The 19,259-nt window shown below is 52.7% G+C and overlaps 1 protein-coding gene across 1 annotated transcript; it reads left to right on the top strand.

The window, feature by feature from the left end:
* Window positions 1–216: 216 nt before the first annotated feature.
* nrps1 (uncharacterized protein) lies at window positions 217–18,757 on the top strand (the record flags this gene model as incomplete). The annotated part of the gene is made up of 10 exons (XM_056709909.1): window positions 217–699; window positions 775–1,191; window positions 1,258–1,560; window positions 1,615–4,668; window positions 4,715–13,220; window positions 13,272–13,651; window positions 13,703–14,363; window positions 14,412–16,027; window positions 16,078–16,962; window positions 17,018–18,757. 10 exons carry the CDS (start codon window positions 217–219, stop codon window positions 18,755–18,757), a joined length of 18,045 nt encoding a protein of 6,014 aa, XP_056568330.1.
* Window positions 18,758–19,259: the final 502 nt, after the last annotated feature.

Below are 19,259 nucleotides of genomic sequence, written 5' to 3'. Positions count from 1 at the left end.
GTAATCATACGTATTTTCCAGGAATAAAAAAAATACTTGTACTTAGTTCTTTAAAATAAGACGAGACCGTCCGAGTTCGCGGGCGCACTTGAACCACCGTCGAATTAATACTGTCGTTCATCCTTCGTACCTTAGGCCCACACATACACATCCTCTCCATCGACCGAACACGAAACGAAACATAGACGGCTTGGTACTATCCAGCCATTAGACATCATGGCTCAATCCACCAAGTGCTATCTTCCTCGGTTCGCTTCGACGGTTGACGGGCCTAAACGCCCAGTCTCGATGAAGACGAGACCCACGGCTGCTCAGCATGCGCAGTTATTAACCGCATGGAACGAAGGCCGTCTGGACCCCATCCTACGAGCCACCTGGGCTCTCTTGTTGCACTACTATATCCGCTCCGAGGATATATGCTTCGGTTACCAACATCTCGAGGGCGACTCGCGCTCTCCCAAATCATCTGTACAGCGTTCTACCGTCAACATTTCGACGATCCGCATATCCATCAACGACAACGACTCTCTCAAAGCAATTGTAGATAAGGTGCGCGCAAACAGTGCGATTCGCCAGAACAATGGAAGCCCCGAGGCCTCCGAGGCATATCTTCCTTTCAACACCATCTTCATGCTGCGCACATACGACCCGCCTGCTTCTCCTTCAAAACCTATTCTGGCGACAGCTATTCCGGACGAGGTGAGTTTCCTTCGCGTATTGGCGACGGAGGTTTTATCCTGTAGACAAGAATGGAGTTGGGCTAACAATGCATAGTGTCAAGTCCGTCTTCATGTCAAGGTGCTGCGTGGAGACATCAGCATCTTCCTTGAATGGCGCAAGGGCGACATGTCCGGGGAACAGATGAAGAGTATCGCAAACATTTTTGAGCAGTTGCTTGCCAAAGTGCTGTCTGCCGAGAACACCGCTATTAGCCAGCTTAATTTGTTCTCGGAGAACGACTGGCAACGCATCCGCAAGTGGAATTCCACTACTCCACAGCTTCACGATCGCTGCATTCACGAGGCCATCCACGATCAAATGTTGAGCGGACCTGATCGTGAGGCTGTGTGTGCGTGGGATGGAAGTTTGACGTTCGCCGAGTTGGATCACCAAGCGTCGAAGCTTGCATGCTATCTTCGCATGCAGGGAGTCGGGCCGGAAATCCGCGTGGCTTTGTGTTTTGATAAGTCGGTTAGTCGCATGTTCCATGAATGGTGCAGCATTAATTGTGATGTATGTGATGTACTGACTCCGCAGAAATGGAACATCGTTGCAATGCTTGGCGTGATGAAAGCCGGGGGAGCCTTCGTCCCATTGGACCCAAGTCACCCAACTTCCCGACTGCAAGGTCTCATCCAATCGGTTGAGGCACCGGTTGTGCTGTGCTCTCAGCATCTTGCCGATAAACTTCGTCCGATCGTAAAGACTTTAATACCCCTCTGTGCTGATACTCTCGATCCTCTGTCGGACCCCACCGACAGTGTCAATCTTGCATCTGGTGTCACAAGTCAAAATGCGGCTTATGTTCTGTTTACCTCTGGATCAACAGGAGAACCCAAGGTTAGACTTTTATTAAAATATAATTTACTCGAATAGCTGACTCATGATTTACAGGGGACTCTCTTGGAGCACCGCGCGTTCCTGTCCGGGGCGATGGTGCATGGACCCGGGCTGCGCATTTATCGCGACTCGCGATGCCTTCAATTTGCCGCCCACACATTCGATGCTAGTTTAGCCGAGACGTTGACGCCGCTCATTCATGGTGCGTGCGTGTGCATTCCGAGCGAGGAAGCTCGGCTCAACGATATTGTGAGCACCATCAACGAGATGCGAGTCACCCAAGCTTGCTTCACCCCGTCATTCATCGGCTTTATTGAAATCGAGAGCGTTCCAGGACTGGAGAGTTTGGTCCTGGCCGGGGAGGCAATGTCGCAGTCACAGCTGACTACCTGGTCCAAAATCAAACTGGTCAATGGTTATGGACCTACCGAGGCCAGCGTGGCGTCCGTCCTCAACTCCAATGTTACACCTGACACCGATTGCAAAGATATCGGACTGCCTATTGGTGTAAGAGCTTGGCTGGTGAACCCTGATAACCACGATGAACTGGTCCCCGTGGGCTGCCCTGGAGAACTACTTTTGGAAGGCCCACCCCTGGCCCGGTGCTACGTGAATAATCCCCAAAAGACAAACGAATCATTCATCTACGACCCTGCTTGGACTACATTGGACCCTGAAACTGGCTCGAATCGTAGATTCTACAAGACAGGTGATCTCGCCAGGTACAACTCCGACACTGGTGCCCTGAACTACGTCGGTCGCAAGGATACACAGGTCAAGGTTCACGGACAACGGATCGAGCTCGGCGAAATTGAGAATCAGCTCAGCAAAGATTCGAACGTCACTCATTGCTCTGTCTTTTTCCCCAAGACTGGGTTTTCCAAGGGGCGCCTGGCGGCAGTTGTGTCGTCCACTGGTTTGCTTGCGGAACAGTCTGATTCGGCCTTGGAACCTCTACGACTAGTCCCCGCCTCGAAAAAGGCTGAGCTTGTCCCTGGCATCCGAGAGCGTCTATCAGCTCGCCTCCCCACTTACATGGTCCCTGCGGTGTGGTTGTGTGTCGAAGCTCTGCCACTTCTGCCATCAGGGAAGCTAGACCGCAAGGGCATTTCCACTTGGGTCGCCGGTATGGAGAGCGATCCGGATCTTCAGAACGGTACCTCCGCTGCAATTGTCGACGCAGAAGCCTCACAGCCCGCCAACGACAGAGAGGAAGCTTTAGCCGCTGTATATAGCCGTGTCCTCAACATTCCCCAGAATCAGCTCAATTTGAATGAGAGCTTCCTCGCCCTCGGTGGTGATTCGATCGCAGCTATGACATGTATCGGTCTATGTAAGAAGCGAGGGTTTGCCCTCTCTGTACAGGAGCTACTTCGGAGCAAATCAATCCGCGACCTCGCAACTCGCGCAAAGACGATTGATCACCTTACGACTTACGAAGAAGCTGTTGACGAACCGTTCAGCCTGTCCCCCATCCAGAGCCTTCACTTCGGTGTACGCAAGGAGGGTCAAGGCCACTTCAATCAAGGAATCCTGACTCGCTTGAATAAACCCGTCGACGAAAGGACCCTCCGCAAGGCTGTCGAAACGCTGGTATCTCGGCATTCCATGCTCCGTGCACGATTCACTGACACAGGTTTCGCGACAGCGTCCAGTCAACACATTACCCGCGACATCAAGGGATCTTACAGATGGCGAATGCACAGTCTTGCCAACATGAACGAGGTTGAAACTCATGTCGCCGACAGCCAATCCTCTATCAACTGCTTCTCTGGGCCACTGCTGGCAGTGGATTATTTCTTGGTGAAGGGCCGGCCTAATGTCCTGTCAATGACAGCTCATCACTTGGTCGTCGACATTGTCTCTTGGAGAATTATTCTGGAAGATTTGGAAGACATCATTCTAAACCCCGAGAAGATTGGAACCAGTGATGGTTCGTTGCCTTTCCAGACCTGGTGCCGCCTGCAGAATGAGCACTGCCACACCCTACGTGCTGAGCACAAAGTTGCAACTGATGCTCTCGCTGTACCCGACTTTGGTTACTGGGGGCTCAAAGACACTCGAACTACATATGGAGATGTGGACTGTGCCTCGTTTGAGATCGACCCAGCTCATACCAATGCTATTCTGCTGGAATGTCACAAAGCTCTTGGCACCGAGCCGATTGACTTATTCCTGGCCGCAATGCTCCACTCATTTGGCCGCGCTTTCCCCGATCGTTCTCTTCCAACGATCTACAATGAAGGCCACGGACGAGAAGTCTGGGACCCGTCCATTGATATTTCGCATACTGTTGGCTGGTTCACCATTCTGCACCCAATCTTTGTCTCAGCATACAAGTCAGACAACCCCATTGATACCCTCATCCAGGTTAAAGATCTTCGCCGTCGCGTCACGGACAATGGCCGCGCAGATTTCACCAGCCGTGTACTCCCAGCTCAGGGCAATCAAGGGTCCAAGCACCCTCATCCCTTCGAGATGTCATTCAACTACGTTGGACAACACCGAGATCTACAAAGGAAGGATGGTCTCTTCCAACTTGTTGATCAGATGGCAGGAGAAGCTGGGCAAGGAGGCGGCGCCGCTGACTTTGGATCAGATACTCCCCGCTTTGGTCTGTTTGAGATCTCTGCGATGGTCGTGGCTGGGAAGGTTCGATTCAACTTCTCCTTTAACAAGTTCATGCAGCACCAGAATCGTATTCACCGATGGGTTTCCGAATGCCAGGAGCTGCTTGTCACCCTCTCTGAGCAGCTTCCTAACCTCGAGCCGCGTTTGACTCTCAGCTCATTCCCAATGCTGTCTTTGACCTACCCTACGTTGGACAAGTTGCTCAATGAAAAGTTGCCTGCTATGGGTATTGAGTCCCCTGACTTTGTTGAGGATATCTATCCTTGTTCTCGCATGCAGCAGGGTATCCTACTTGGTCGCAAGCGAGATAGCTCCTACTATGCTGTCCACGACACCTTTGAAATTCGGGCCACTGGATCTGGCAAGCCAAACCTCGATCGCCTGGTCAATGCATGGCAGAAGGTCGTTTCTCATCATGCGATGTTCCGCACCATCTTCGTTGAGAACCTCACTCCTCGCGACCCCTTCTGCCAGGTCGTACTGAAGAGTTATGATGCTACTCCTGTTTTCTTGCAGTCTTCAGGGGGAAAAGGACGTGCTGGCCACGTTTGATAAGGAAGACCCCAAGGATTACAGCGAGCCTGAACCAGCGTATCGTTTCTCTATTTGCCAGACACCCACTGGCAGACTGTTTGCTCGCATGGAGATCAGTCATGCGGCGATGGACGGTAACTCCATCTCCATCATTCTCCGTGACTTACAGCTCGCATATGCAGGCAGACTCGAGGAAAGCCCTCAGCCTTTGTTCAAGGATTATATCCAGTACCTGCAGGATGCACCGAACGAAGCCAGCATCAGCTACTGGCGTTCGTACTTGGATCAAGCTAAGCCGTGCCACTTCCCCGCCCTCACTGACGGCCAACAGTCAGCAAAGGCACTTCGGTCTATTCCTGTCAACTTTGGGGCCCTAGACGAACTCCAAACTGTCTGCGAGAAACGCGGAATCACTCTCGCAAATGTCTTCAATGCCGCATGGGGCCTTACTCTCCGCGCGTTCTGTGGATCCGACGATGTCTCCTTTAGTTACATGGCTTCCCTGCGTGATGTTTCTGCTGACGGCGTCCAGTGGGTGGTCGGACCAGTTATCAACCTTCTAATCTGTCGCATGAAGGTTGCCGATGATGCGAAGCTCAGTGATGTGCTACACCAAATCCAGAACGACTACATGGAAAGCCTTCCTTATCGTCACACTTCGCTCATCGACATCCAGCATGCTTTGAAGCTGTCCGACACCAATTTGTTCAATTCCGGTGTCTCCTACCGCCGTCTTCCCAGTTCTAAGGATGCTGTCAGCAGCGAAATCGAGTGTGCTGAGGTTGGCTCAATTCACGATCCCGCCGAGTTCCCGGTATTCATCAACATCGAGGCCATGGATACCACGGCTCGCATTGACCTCAACTACTGGACTACGAACCTCTCTGATTCACAGGCTGCCAATGTGGCCAATACATACCTTCGATGCCTTGAGAACGTTGTGTCGAACATTGACTGTGAAATCCGCCAGCTAAACAACTTGAGCGAGGATAACCGTGCCCAGATCATGGCGTGGAACAGTAAGACTCCCAAGCCCTTCGAAAAGTGCGCCCATCACGTTGTCCAAGAGATGGCCAAGAAGCGCTCTGATGCCTTGGCTGTAACTGCTTGGGATGGGAACTTGACTTACTCCAAGTTGGATCAATTCTCCTCCCGATTGGCAAGCTATCTTGTCACTTTCGGTGTCGGTCCCGGCACACTGATCCCCATCTGCTTCGAGAAGTCTATCTGGAACATAGTCTCCACATTGGCAATCATGAAAGCCGGTGGTGGCTGTATTCCAGTTGACACACCCGAGAGTCTCGCTGCTGTTGAGAACTGGATTGTCGACAACGCCGTCGAAGTCGCTCTGGCTTCCCCGGAGAAGGCTCACGTCCTCGAGGATGCCGTACCGTACGTCATCCCTGTAAGCGAGTCTCTTCTCGAGTACCTCGCGGACGAGGATCTCAACCCCGTGGCACAATCATCAGACGTCGCATACGTCGCTATGACTGCCGGTACCTCCGGCCCCGCCAAGAGTGTTGTACTTGACCATTCAACTGTCATGACCCGAGCCGAGGCATTCGCTACCACCATGGCAATTGCCGATGTCTCCAGGACTCTGCAATTTGCACCCCATACATCCGATGCCTTTATTGTCGAGGCATTCGGCACTTTCATGTGGGGTGGTTGCATTTGCATTCCGGCTGACATTGACCCCCTCAACTTGGCTGCCTGTATTAATGCGCTCCATGTTAATGTCGCGAGCATCACCCCGACAGCTGCAAGTTTCTTCTCCCCAAAGGATGTTCCGGGCCTGCGATCGATCGCCCTCGGCGGCGAAGTTGTGCCCCAGAGCGTGCTCGACCACTGGAAGACCGACGACCTCCAATTGCAGGTTTTGTATGGAACATGCGAGAGCTCAGCGGCCTCCTTCCATGTGTTCTGTTCTCAGGAGGAGCACGAGGCTGCCCTCATTGGAAAGAGCACGTCCTGTGTTTCATGGGTGGTTGACCCCTCCAACCACGAGAATCTTGTTCCGATAGGTTCAGTGGGAGAATTGGCCCTCGAGGGCCCTGTTATTGCCTCGGGCTACCTCGACGACCAGTCTGTAGAGACCAGTGACTTTTTCGAGAACGCTCCTTGGCTTTCTGGACAACGAGGAGGCCGTAAACACCGTCCTTTCAAGACCGGGGATCTTGTTCGGTACAAATCCGATGGCTCCCTCGTTTTCGTCGGCCGAAAGAATGATAAGAGTCAATCCGCCTTGGCTAGCGAGCTTATCCAGACTCAAACACGCATCGATACATACCTGGAAAAGAAGAAGTGTGTTGTGGAAAGCATCCAGCTGCAAAGTGGCGACATGAAGACAAATGCCCTTGTTGCTTTCGTGGTCTCTTCGGACACCATCCCAGTCACTTATGGGGACCGCGTCCTCCAGTCCGCAACGCCCGGAATGAAAGATGCCATGTCTAGCTTGCACGCTAGTCTGAGTACCAGTCTTCCTGGTAGCAAGGTTCCGAGTTTCTACATCCCCATTTCCTCCCTCCCCTTGACTGTCTCTGGAAAGCTAAACCGCCAGGCCCTCAAACTCGAAACACAAGCGCTCTCGAGCAGCGCTCTCGAGGCTTTCGACATCAAGCATTGGAACGGATCCAAGACTGGTAACCGGGCTGCACGGCAGGCCAGTCTCTCCGGGCCCAACATCGCTTTCTGGAAGGAGTATCTCGCCGACGTTGAGCCCTGCATTTTCCCGGCGCTCTCCCATGAAGCAAGCGCCAATGTCCGCTCCATTCGCACGCTCAACAAGCAGTCAGCCAACATCCATGCCTTCAGCAGATTGTCTGGCCTGCCTGTGGAAACTCTCTTCCAGTTCGCCTGGGCGGTTGTTCTCCGGTGGTACACTGGCTCAGACGATGTTTGCTTTGGATATTCCGCCGCAGCCTCGGAGACGAAATCGGAGGCCGACGGAGTTTCCACCTGCCGTTTCCTCGTACAGAACGAGCAAAAGCTGCAGGAGACTCTCCAAAAAGCAAAGAGGGACTGTGAGACCAGTGCATTGAATGTCGCTCCCTTGGACGCAGTCAAGCACCAGCTTGGACTCGATGACACAACGCTCTTCAACACCTCCCTGATTTACCGCACGGCTTCCAATCTCCCCAAGGGAAGTACCCGGGAGCCAAGCACCTCTAGTGCTTACAAGATCTTGGTTGAAGCTGAAGTCTCGCATTCGTACGCCGAGATACACTTCACCTACTCCTCAGACACCCTTTCCTCCTTCCAGGTCAGCCATGTCATGGACATGTTTGACCAAGTCTTGGACGATTTGATAGCCCACAACCTCCGTGACCGCACCATAGGGGACGTCAATGTACTCCCTGAACGCTCAGTTCGTCGAATCCGCGATTGGAATGCCGCATCCCCTCCTAGAGTGGAGAAATGCGCCGACGAACTCATCCAGCAGCAGGCCCTCCTCCACCCCCGCGCCGAAGCCGTCTGCTCTTGGGACAAGAATTTCACCTATGGGCAACTTGAAATTGTGTCCAGTCGCCTGGCTCGTCATCTCTCCAGCCTTGGAGTCAAGCCCGAAGCCTTTGTGGTGTTGTGCTTCGAGAAGTCAGCTTGGGCTGTAGTGGCCCAGCTGGCTGTTCTCAAGGCGGGTGGAGCCTTCGTCTCGATTGACCCATCCCACCCCGATTCTCGACTGAAGATGCTTATCGATGAAATTGGCACTAACCTTGTCTTGTGCTCGTCCTCAGTCCACACCAAGGTTTCGAAACTGTGCGCTAAGTCATTCGCCGTCTGCCAGACTTCAATCTCCCAGCTTCCTGATTCGCCTTTGGCTCTGCCCGGTGCTCGTCCTACCCCAAACAATGCTGCATATGCTATATTTACCTCTGGTACCACTGGAAAGCCCAAGGCAACTGTCGTCGAACATACTGCCCTTAGCACCACCGCGATCGCCATGATCGACGGCCTGCACATGAACTCCACAACCCGTGCTTTACAGTTCTCTAACTACACCTTTGACGTTAGCATCTTGGAGATCATGATGATTCTCATGACTGGTGGCTGTGTCTGTATTCCCAGCGAGGATGAGCGGATGAACAACTTGGGTGGTGCCATCCGCCGAATGGAAGCCACCTACATCTCGGCACCTCCTGCCATTGTCAATACACTAGAGCCGAAAAACGTCCCTAGCCTCAAGGTCATTATCACAGGTGGCGAGAAGATGCCCGCCAACCATATTGACCGCTGGGCAGACCGTTGTGTCATCAATGCCTATGGTCCCTCCGAGGCGACAGTCGTTGCTACAGTTGGTGTCAAGGTTGATTGGGATGGAAACCGTGTCAACGATGACCCCACATCTATTGGAACATCTCCAAATTGCAGAGTCTGGATTGTCGATCCGAACAACTCCAACCGTCTGCTGCCCGTTGGCGCTGTCGGTGAGCTGATCCTTGAAGGAAGCAACATTGCCCGTGGATACCTTGCCAACGAGGAAAAGACGAAGGCCTCTTTCTTCGAGAATCCTGTGTGGAACCGTCATTCTGGCTTACAGGGCGTGTTCAAGCGGAACGATCGCATGTACCGTACTGGTGATCTTGTTCGCTACAACAGTGATGGCAGTCTGGCTTTCATCTCCCGCAAAGACACCCAGATCAAGTTCAACGGCCAGCGAATTGAACTAGAGGAGATCGAACAACAGTGTATCCGCTGCCTACCTGAAGACTCTCAGGTCGCTGTTGACGTCGTTGTCCCCGAGGAACGGACCATCGCCAAGGGTCTCGCCGCATTCTTCACGGTTCATGACCCAGATTCCAACGGCGGCAGCAACGATCAATTTGCTCCCACGGTTCCTGGAGCCGATCCACTGCTCCTGCCCATCTCCATGTCCAACATGGATGCCATTCAGAAGTTGAAGGGTTCTCTGCCCGAACTTCTGCCTCAGAGCATGATGCCCCGACTCTTCTTCCCTATCCGCAACTTGCCCTTTACTTCCTCGGGGAAGATTGACCGCCGAAGATTGCGGGCCATGGTCCAGACCTTGTCCAAGGATACTCTTAAGTCTTACATTACCCTCAACACCTCCGACAGACGGGAGATTTCCTCAGCTACCGGCCTCGAGATCAAGCTGGTGGCCCTTGTCGAAAACACCCTGGAGCTTGAAGCTGGATCTGTGACCGCCGATGACAGCTTCTTCGGTCTGGGTGGTGATTCCTTGTCCGCCATGAACCTCGTCGGCGCTGCTCAAGCAGAAGGCATCGCACTCACCGTCTCGGGCATCTTCAATTCCCCGATATTGGTCGACATGGCCAAGAGCTGCGTCGTGTCTGACGGCCCTGCTGAAGTTAAGAAAGAAGATATCAAGGCATTCTCATTGCTGCCCTCTGGAGTCTACCTCGAAAATTTGATGGATGAAGTCACCGACAGCTGCGAAGTGTCCAAGGACCTCATCAGCGATATTTACCCATGTAGCGCTGTGCAGGAGGGTCTTCTCACGCTCTCTATCAAGCATCACGGTGCTTATGTTGCTCAGCCCTCGTTCCGCCTTGCTGCTGGCATTGATGTTGGTAAATTCAAACAGGCCTGGCAACAAACGGTGTCAGACTTGGAAATCCTTCGCACTCGCATTGTCCACACTGAAGCTATGAACTTTGCTCAAGTTGTCCTCAAGGATGGCCCCATCTCCTGGGTCGAAGCAGAGTCGTTCGATTCTCTGCCCAACGATTTCCTTCACCTTCCCAAGCAAAATGGGGCAGCTCTCACTGGTTACGCCATGGTGCATCCCCGTGGCTCGTCTGACAGCTACTTTGTGTGGTCTGTTCACCACGCCCTTTATGACGGCTGGAGTATTCCTCTGGTATTCCGCAAGGTCGAAGAGAACTACTTTTCCTCACAGCCCAAGCGCGCTGGCACCCCTTACAGTCTGTTCATCGACTATCTGGCTAAGAAGGATATGGAGGAGTCTGATGCTTTCTGGAAGTCTTACCTGACTGATCTGTCGAGCACTCCTTTCCCTCATAATAAGAATGCTGTTCCTGATGCCATGCGTGCTGGCAACACCCAGTATCACAACATGAAACTTTCCCGCACCCGCAACAGCGTCGACTTTACGATCCCCGTCCTCATGCGCGCTGCATGGGCAATTGTCATTGCTACACACACTGCCTCCGGTGATGTGTGCTTCGGCGAGACTCTGTCGGGTAGAAATATCGATCTCCCCGGTGTTGCAGATATTGCTGGTCCTGTTCTGACCACTGTCCCCACCCGAGTCCAGGTTGACAATGCTATGTCCACTATGCAGTACTTGCAGAAGATCCACCAGTCGACCACCGAGATGATCCCACACTTGCATTCTGGTCTTCAGCGTATCCGGCAACTGAGCAAGGATACCTCCGAGGGTTGCAATTTCCAAAACTTGCTTGTGATCCAGCCAGGCGATGGCGAACTCGACAACAAGATCTGGATCGACGAGAAACGTGAAACAAGCGAAGACTTCTTCACTCACCCCCTTGTTGTGGAATGTGGAATCACGAAGACAAGCATCTCCTTCACTATTCACCACGATGAGCTTGTCATCAGCGGATGGCACACCAAGCGACTTACCGAACAATTTGCACATGTTCTGCAGCAGTTGATTGCCTTGCCTAAGAACAGCACGAGCAAGCTCGGAGATTTGGAGGTCGTAAGCCCCGAGGACAAGGCTGAAATTGGTACATGGAACGAACGCATTCCCCTCACAGTGGAACGAACCGTCCAAGATTTCATTCGTGAGAAGTCCGAGGAGACTCCGAATGCCCAGGCTGTATGTGCCTGGGATGGCGACATCACCTACAGAGAATTCTGGAACCTGGCCTCTGGCTTTGCCAACTACCTTGTCTCTCGCGGAGTTGGCCCAGAAGTGTTTGTTCCGGTCTGTCTGGACAAGTCAGCTTGGGCAATGGTCACCCTTATCAGTATTCTCATCGCCGGTGGTGGGTACGTACCTTTGGATCCCTCCCACCCTACCTCGCGACACGAGGAAATCCTTGCCGACGTCGGTGCCAACATGATACTATGCACCCCCAACTATACAAACCGCTACAGTCGCGTTGTGAAGACTGTTATCCCCATCAGCAAAGAGACGATCAAGGCCTATGGCGCACTCAAGTCATCTTCCCGTCGCCGAACTGACGTCAAACCCACCAACATGGCTTATGCTCTATTCACCTCTGGGAGCACCGGTCGGGCCAAGGGAATTATTGTCGAGCACCGCAATGTGGTCAGCAGCATCATGGCATTCGCCCCGTGGGTACGCATGGATGAGACATCGAGAGTATTCCAATTCGCCTCCCTCACTTTTGATGCTGCTGTTATGGAGACTCTTGCGATTCTCATGCTCGGAGGTACCATATGTGTGCCCAGCGAAGACGACCGTCTCAACGATGTTGCGGGCGCAATCCGTCGACTCAATGTCACCTGGACGTTCCTCACCCCTTCGATTGCAAGCATCATTGAGCCATCCTCAGTGCCTTCTCTCAAGCACCTCGTTTGTGGTGGAGAGAAGATGTCTAATGAAGTTATCACCAAGTGGGCCAATTCTGTTCACCTCATGAATGGGTACGGACCGACCGAGACCTGTGTCTTTGCTGTGATCGACAATGCAGTGGCCACTAACCGTGATCCCGGGCGTATCGGTTACGGTATTCCCAGCACTCTCACTTGGATTGTTGACCCCGACAACCATGATCGGCTGACTCCTCTGGGCGCAGTCGGTGAACTTGCACTTGAAGGTGCTCCGTTGGCCAGAGAGTACCTCAAAAACCCCGAGAAAAACGCAGAAGCATTCACTTCGGACCCTGCCTGGATCAAGGACTTCACCCCTGCGATCCCGGGTCCTCGCCGAATCTACAAGACTGGCGATCTTTGCTACTACAACCCTGACGGATCAATTCAGTACATCAGCCGGAAGGATCACCAGGTCAAATTGCATGGCCAGCGGATGGAGCTTGGTGAGATCGAGCATCGCCTCTCTGAAGATGCTCTTACCCGCCACGCTGTCGTCGTGCTCCCCAAGAACGGCCCGCTTAAGCAGCGCCTGGTCACTGTGATGTCTTTGAACAGTGTGGCAGCTGATACCAAGCTTATTTCTGACAAGCCTTGTGAGCTTGTTGACGAGAATGAGCTTGAGCGCCACGCTTACAACGAGCTGGTCGAAGTGCAGAAGAATCTTGAGAACCAGCTGCCCATTTACATGGTTCCGCAGACTTGGGCTCTCATTAAGAAGCTTCCCATGCTCGTTTCGGGAAAGCTCGACCGGAAGAAGATCACTGCTTGGGTTGAGGATATTGATGATGCATCCTACGAGCGTATCATGGCCGACTACGATCGCATCAAGCGTGGCAAGATCGAGGAGAAGCCGCAAGAAAAGGAAGAGAAGCATGGATCGCTCAGCATTATCCGCGAGATCTTTGCACAAGTGTTGAATATCTCCCTACAGAAGGTCAACGTCGATCGCTCCTTTGTCAGCTTGGGTATGTATCCCGTCATTCCAAAGCATTGAATATACTAACCGGTTCTCACAGGCGGCGACAGCATCACTGGAATGGCTGTCATTTCTCGCGCTCGCAAACAAGGACTTGTCGTGACACTACACGACATTCTGCAGAGCAGATCACTGAAGGAACTTGCTCAAACTGCCAGCTCCAAGGCGCCTGTTTCACAGCGCGAAGAGAAGTCTGGTGATGGTTTCGCACTCTCTCCTGTCCAAAGGCTCTACTTCCAGAGCTCGGACTCGTTCAAGGGCGCCGCTCGCTTCAACCAAAGCATGACTGTTCGCATCGCTCGTCGTTGTGAGGGTGAGGTCCTCAAGCGCGCCGTCAAGGCTGTTATTGGCCAGCATGCCATGTTCCGCGCGCGCTTCAGCACATCTAGTGACGGCACTTGGCAACAGAAAACTGCAGCGGTAGGCTCCCTACAAATCCCTGATCGAACATTTTCTAACTCAACCTCACAGGAGGTCGATGAATCTTTCCAATTCCGCGTTCACTCTGTGGCCGATACCCGTGGGATGGTTCCAAAGATTGCTGAGAGTCAAAATTGTCTCGATCCTCTCAATGGACCTATTCTTGCAGCCGACTTGTTTAACCTTCGCACCGGTGGTCAGGTCTTATTCCTCGTCGCTCACCATCTCTGCATTGACATGGTATCATGGCGCATCGTGCTCCAGGACCTCGAAGAGCTCGTTGTCTCTGGATCTCTTTCACTCGACAAAGCATTGTCCTTCCAAAGCTGGTGTGCCATGCAGACGGAGAGAGCCAAGATACAGGATGCGACTATTTCTCTGCCTTTCACTCCTGAGAAGCCGAACTTGCTTTACTGGGGCATGCAAGGTTCACCCAATGTTTACGGAGACATCAAGATGGAATCCTTCATGTTGAGTGAGGATACTACCAAATTCATCCTGGATGGCTGCCACAGTGTCTTCCGGACTGACACTGTCGACATTTTGCTGTCTGCCATCATTTATTCCTTCGGTCGCACCTTCACTGATCGCAGGGTGCCAACTATTTACAACGAAGGACATGGCAGAGAAGCCTGGGAAGCCGACATTGATCTTTCCAGAACAGTTGGCTGGTTTACCACAATGGCCCCTTTGCTAGTGGACTCCGAAGCTCGTAAGTTTCCCATACCTCATCTTGTTGACAGACAGCTGACACAACAAGGTGCCCTCAACGACATTATCAAGCGTGTGAAGGACAGCAGGAGGAAGATCGCAGACAATGGGCGTCCTTACTTCGCCAAAAACCTGCTTCAAGACCAGGGTTCCGATTTCCCTGTCCCGTTAGAAATCCTGTTCAATTACCTGGGTAAGATGCAGCAACTTGAGCGAGCTGATTCGCTATTCCATCACCATGGTAGCGTCTTTGACAGCTCGGACTTTGCTGTCGCAGGTGACATGGGCCCCCAGACTGCTCGTTTCGCCCTCTTCGAGGTATCCGCCATTGTCATCAAAGAACGCCTTAATGTTGCTTTCACCTACAACAACAAAATGCAGCATCAGGGCTCTATTCGCCGCTGGATTCTCCAATGCAAGCAGACCCTCGATAAGGATATCCTCACCCTGAAAACAGCCACTCCAGAGCCCACTCTCAGCGACTACCCCCTGCTCCCAATTAACTATCACGGCCTCCAGATGCTCACTGCCAGCACCTTCCGCAAGGCCGGCATTCGGAACAAGGACGACGTCGAGGACATATATCCCTGCTCTCCGATGCAGGAGGGACTCTTGCTCAGCCAGCTCCGCGATCCCAATGCGTACATGTTTCATACTGTGTTTGAGATCAAGGATGGCAAATCTGGCAAGGTCGACGCTGAGGGAGTTGCCTGCGCTTGGCAGGCCCTCGTCGACCGTCATCCTGTGCTCCGAACTATCTTCGTCGACAGCAACTACACGGGCGGATCCTTCGATCAACTGGTGCTCAAGAATCTTTCCGACAATATCTTACGCGTGCAATGCCAGGACTCACAGGTTGAGGAGAAGCTGGCTGCCATTTCCCTCCGTGACAGGAACGCGATGCGCCAAGCGAAGCTTTCTCATCAATTGACAGTTTGCAAAACGAACACCGGACGTGTAATTCTCAAGCTGGAGATGAACCATGCCATCATCGACGGTGGCTCGGTGGATGTACTCCTCCGTGACCTGACTCTCGCCTACGAGCGAAAAATTGCCGAGGGTTCAGGACCTCTCTTCAGCGACTACATCAAATTCATCAGGACTCAAAGCCATAGTGATGCACTCAGTCACTGGAAGGAATACCTCGGCGGAGTTCACCCATGTCACCTCGCCCCATCGGCTGTGTTCGAAGCCAAGAGGGAACTAAAGGGTGTCAAGATGAACTTCCAGCGATTCCCTGAGTTGCTTAAATTCTGCGAGCGAAGCTCGGTGACTCTCGCCAACTTGACCCTTTCCGCTTGGGCCATCGTCTTGCGCCAGTTCGTTGGGTCCGATGACGTTTGTTTCGGATATCTCTCTGCCGGTCGCGATGCCCCTGTCGATGGCATTCAGGACATGGTTGGAATCTTTATTAACATGCTTTGCTGCCGAGTCCAGTTCTCCGATCAGCAGACCCTGACGGATGTGTCCAAGAATGTTCAGGATGATTATATTCGATGCATTCCCCACCAAAGCTGCTCTTTGGCGAGCATTCAGCATGAGCTTGGTTGGCAGGGACAGTCCCTCTTCAATACTACCTTGTCGATCCAGAACCACTCCGTTGCGGGTGGTCCCAAGGACAAGGGACTGTCCTTCGATCTTCAACATGCACATGACCCGAGCGAGGTGAGTATCCGTCCTATCAATGCTTCAGTTCAACTACTAACTAAATTCAGTACGCGGTCACTGTGAACGTTGAGATTGCGCGAGGCCAGGAGGGTATTCTTTTGAGATACTGGAATGATATTGTGTCTGACGAGGAGGCACAGAGCCTGGCTGACACCATCGCCAAGGTGTTTACTGGCTTTATTGAGTCCCCGAGTGCGACTCTGTCGCAGTCCACATTCGCTTCCGAGGCTGAACCTGAGTCGGTGGATTGGGATCGCTCCCAAACCACACTGGCTGACAAGGCAAAGTCGACCGGAGAGGCTATTGACAGCAGTGCTATGCAGAAAATTATTGATGATCGTGTTCATGAGATTATTGGGCAGATGTTGAGAGAAGGAAAACTGACGGTGCCTCCCATTCGCACAGAAGGGTTGTCAAGCTATGGCGGTCACACTGATACCATAGCCGACTCACCGTACCAGTTAGGTATACAAGGAGCAGATGATTCGGGTGTTTGTTCGGCGACTTCCCGTTCCAGCGAGGATGGGATGTCGGTCGATGTGGAAAGGAAATTGTGGAATCTTTGGAGCACAGCTCTTGGCCTCTCACCTAACGTGGTGAGACACCAGGACAGCTTCTTCAAGTTGGGTGGTGACAGTATCACCGCCATGAAGATGGTCAGTGCCGCTCGCGAAGAGGGCCTGGTCCTTACTGTTGCAGATGTCTTCAACAATCCTGTCTTCGAGGACATGTTGACAACAGTGCGAGCCGCCAATGTCACTCAGCAGATGCTGAATGCCGATCTCAAGTCAGGCGGCCACAAGGAGGTTGACAGTGATTTACTCAATATCACCCCAACGACACTGGGGCCCAGCCCCTCTACCGAGAGCCTCGAGGTTCTCAAGCCATCGTGTGTCGATGATGCCGCGGTGCAGCGCGGCATCTGTCCCAAGGTTGGTGTATTCAAGGGTGGCATCGCCGATGTCCTCCCCTGTCACTGACTTCCAGGCGATGTCTCTGACGGCGACTCTCTTCAAGTCTCGATGGATGCTTAACTACTTCTATCTTGAAGGCAACGGTCCCTTGGACCTGAGACGCCTTCGGGAGAGTTGCTTGAAGGTTGTCGCTGCATTTGATATTCTGCGCACAGTCTTTGTGTGCTTCCATGACCAGTTCTTCCAGGTCGTGCTGCGCAAGATCCGTCCCAGCATCTTCGTTTATGAGACGGACCGCGCTCTTGATGAATTCACCATGACCCTTCAACAGAGAGATCGTGAATACGGACCGCGCGAGGGCGAGCAGTACGTGCAGTTCTACGTTGTCAAGAAGAAGAACAGCGACCAGCACCGTATCATGATCCGCCTCTCTCACACTCAGTACGATGGAGTGTGCTTGCCAAAGATCATGGCTGCCATTAAGCACGGATATGAAGGCACCCCACTGCCTCCGGTTACCCCCTTCGCTGGTTACTTGCGGCAGTTGCCAGGAACAATCACCCCGGACCATTACCGCCACTGGACGGACCTTCTCAAGGGCTCTCATATGACCCAAGTTGTCCGCAGACGCGGTACCAGCATGTTCCAGAACGTTGGAGCATTCACCGAGATCCACAGAAAGATTGAGATCTCGCCCACTGCCCTCGGAAATGTCACTATCGCAACTGTCATGCAGGCTGCCTGGGCCCTGGCCCTTGCCAAGCTCTCCGCTCAGTCTGATGTTATCTTTGGTCTGACTATCAGCGGCCGCAACGCCACAGTGCCCGGTATCGAGAGCACCGTTGGGCCCTGTGTCAATGTCATCCCGGTCCGCGTGAAGTTCGATGAGAAATGGACCGGTGTCGATCTATTCCGCTACCTCCAGGACCAACAGGTCTCCAACATGCCTTTCGAGTCCCTGGGCTTCCGCGAGATCATCAAGCAATGCACCGACTGGCCCGACTGGACCTACTTTACCACCTCAGTCTTCCACCAGAACGTCGACTACGAAGGAAACATGCAGCTCGACAACAACAAGTACCGCATGGGTGGTGTCGGCGTCAATGACAACCTAGCCGATCTCACCATGGTATCCCGTCCTTCCGGCGAACGAGGCCTCGATGTCACCCTCGGCTACTCCGAAAAGGGCCCTGTGATGCCATCATTCGCATCCAAGATTCTCGACATGGCCTGCGAGATTGCGCAATCCCTCGTCGCCAACCCAACCGCCTCCCTGCCCTCCGCCAGCATGCTACGCTCCCTGCCACCGCAGACAATCGACGATCAACCCCGACCAACAGACGAGCACTTCCTCAGCGCGCACCTCAAGTCGCGCTCCATCGCAGAGCTGCTCGTGCATTCAGACATTCTGTCTCGCTCGTGGCACCAGGTCCTGCCCAGTCGCACCACGACCGGCCCCGTCGACCCAGAAGCGGACAAACCCACCCACCAATCCGCCTTCCAGTTGGACTCGTCCTTCTTTGATCTCGGCGGTGACGTCTTCAATCTAGCCCAGCTTACCTGGCTCCTTGAGCAAGAGGGTCTCAAGGTTCGTCTGGAGGATCTTATTGAGCACCCCTCTTTTCTGGGCCAAATGGCCGTGCTGGCTTTGCATAACGCCAAGCACCAGGAGGATATGCCAACAGAGCTTCTCGCTACCGGTGCTGCACCGCCTGATCCTGTCGCTCGCATTGAAAAGAAGAAGACATGGTCCAAGGCCATGACCATAGCGAGAAAGTTGACTGGGCGAAACACGGTCACCAGTCGAGCTTGATACCATGATCAAGGTCGAATCCGCGAAGGAAATTGAGAAAAGCAAGAGAAAAAAAAAATTGAAAAAAAAGGGAAAAACAGGTGTTGGCCTCAAAAGGCTAGACGAAACCCACCAAGAAAAACTCGCTTTCCTTTGTCATTTCTTATTCCTCTATGTTTATGTTGCATGTTTTGTATTATGGTCTTTGTACGGCTTTGGCTTTTTGGCTTTGGTTTGGGCACATATGGCATTCAATCGTCTCTACTCACTATATTCTGTCTTTATGTCTTGTGCACATGTCTTTTCATGTTTACTCTGCTAGTTTTGTGCTTGCTGCTTCTTTGTTATACTCTAATACGCGGAAACTTGTCTATTGAATATTCTCCCTGTAGGAAAGTAAAGTAGAATCTTTAGACCAGATCCTGATATCATACTTTGTAAGAAATAATATGACTCAATCTGAGACGCTGAAACACCGAGGGTATAAATGCATGGGATGGACGTGTCAAAACAGAAACCAGGT

This window comes from Penicillium chrysogenum (genome assembly GCF_028827035.1).
Source record: "Penicillium chrysogenum strain IBT 35668 chromosome Unknown utg000002l_segment0_segment0, whole genome shotgun sequence".
Taxonomy (NCBI): Eukaryota; Fungi; Ascomycota; class Eurotiomycetes; order Eurotiales; family Aspergillaceae; genus Penicillium; species Penicillium chrysogenum.
Note: the sequence above shows the minus strand (reverse complement) of the source record. Positions and strands in the feature narration are given on the sequence as shown.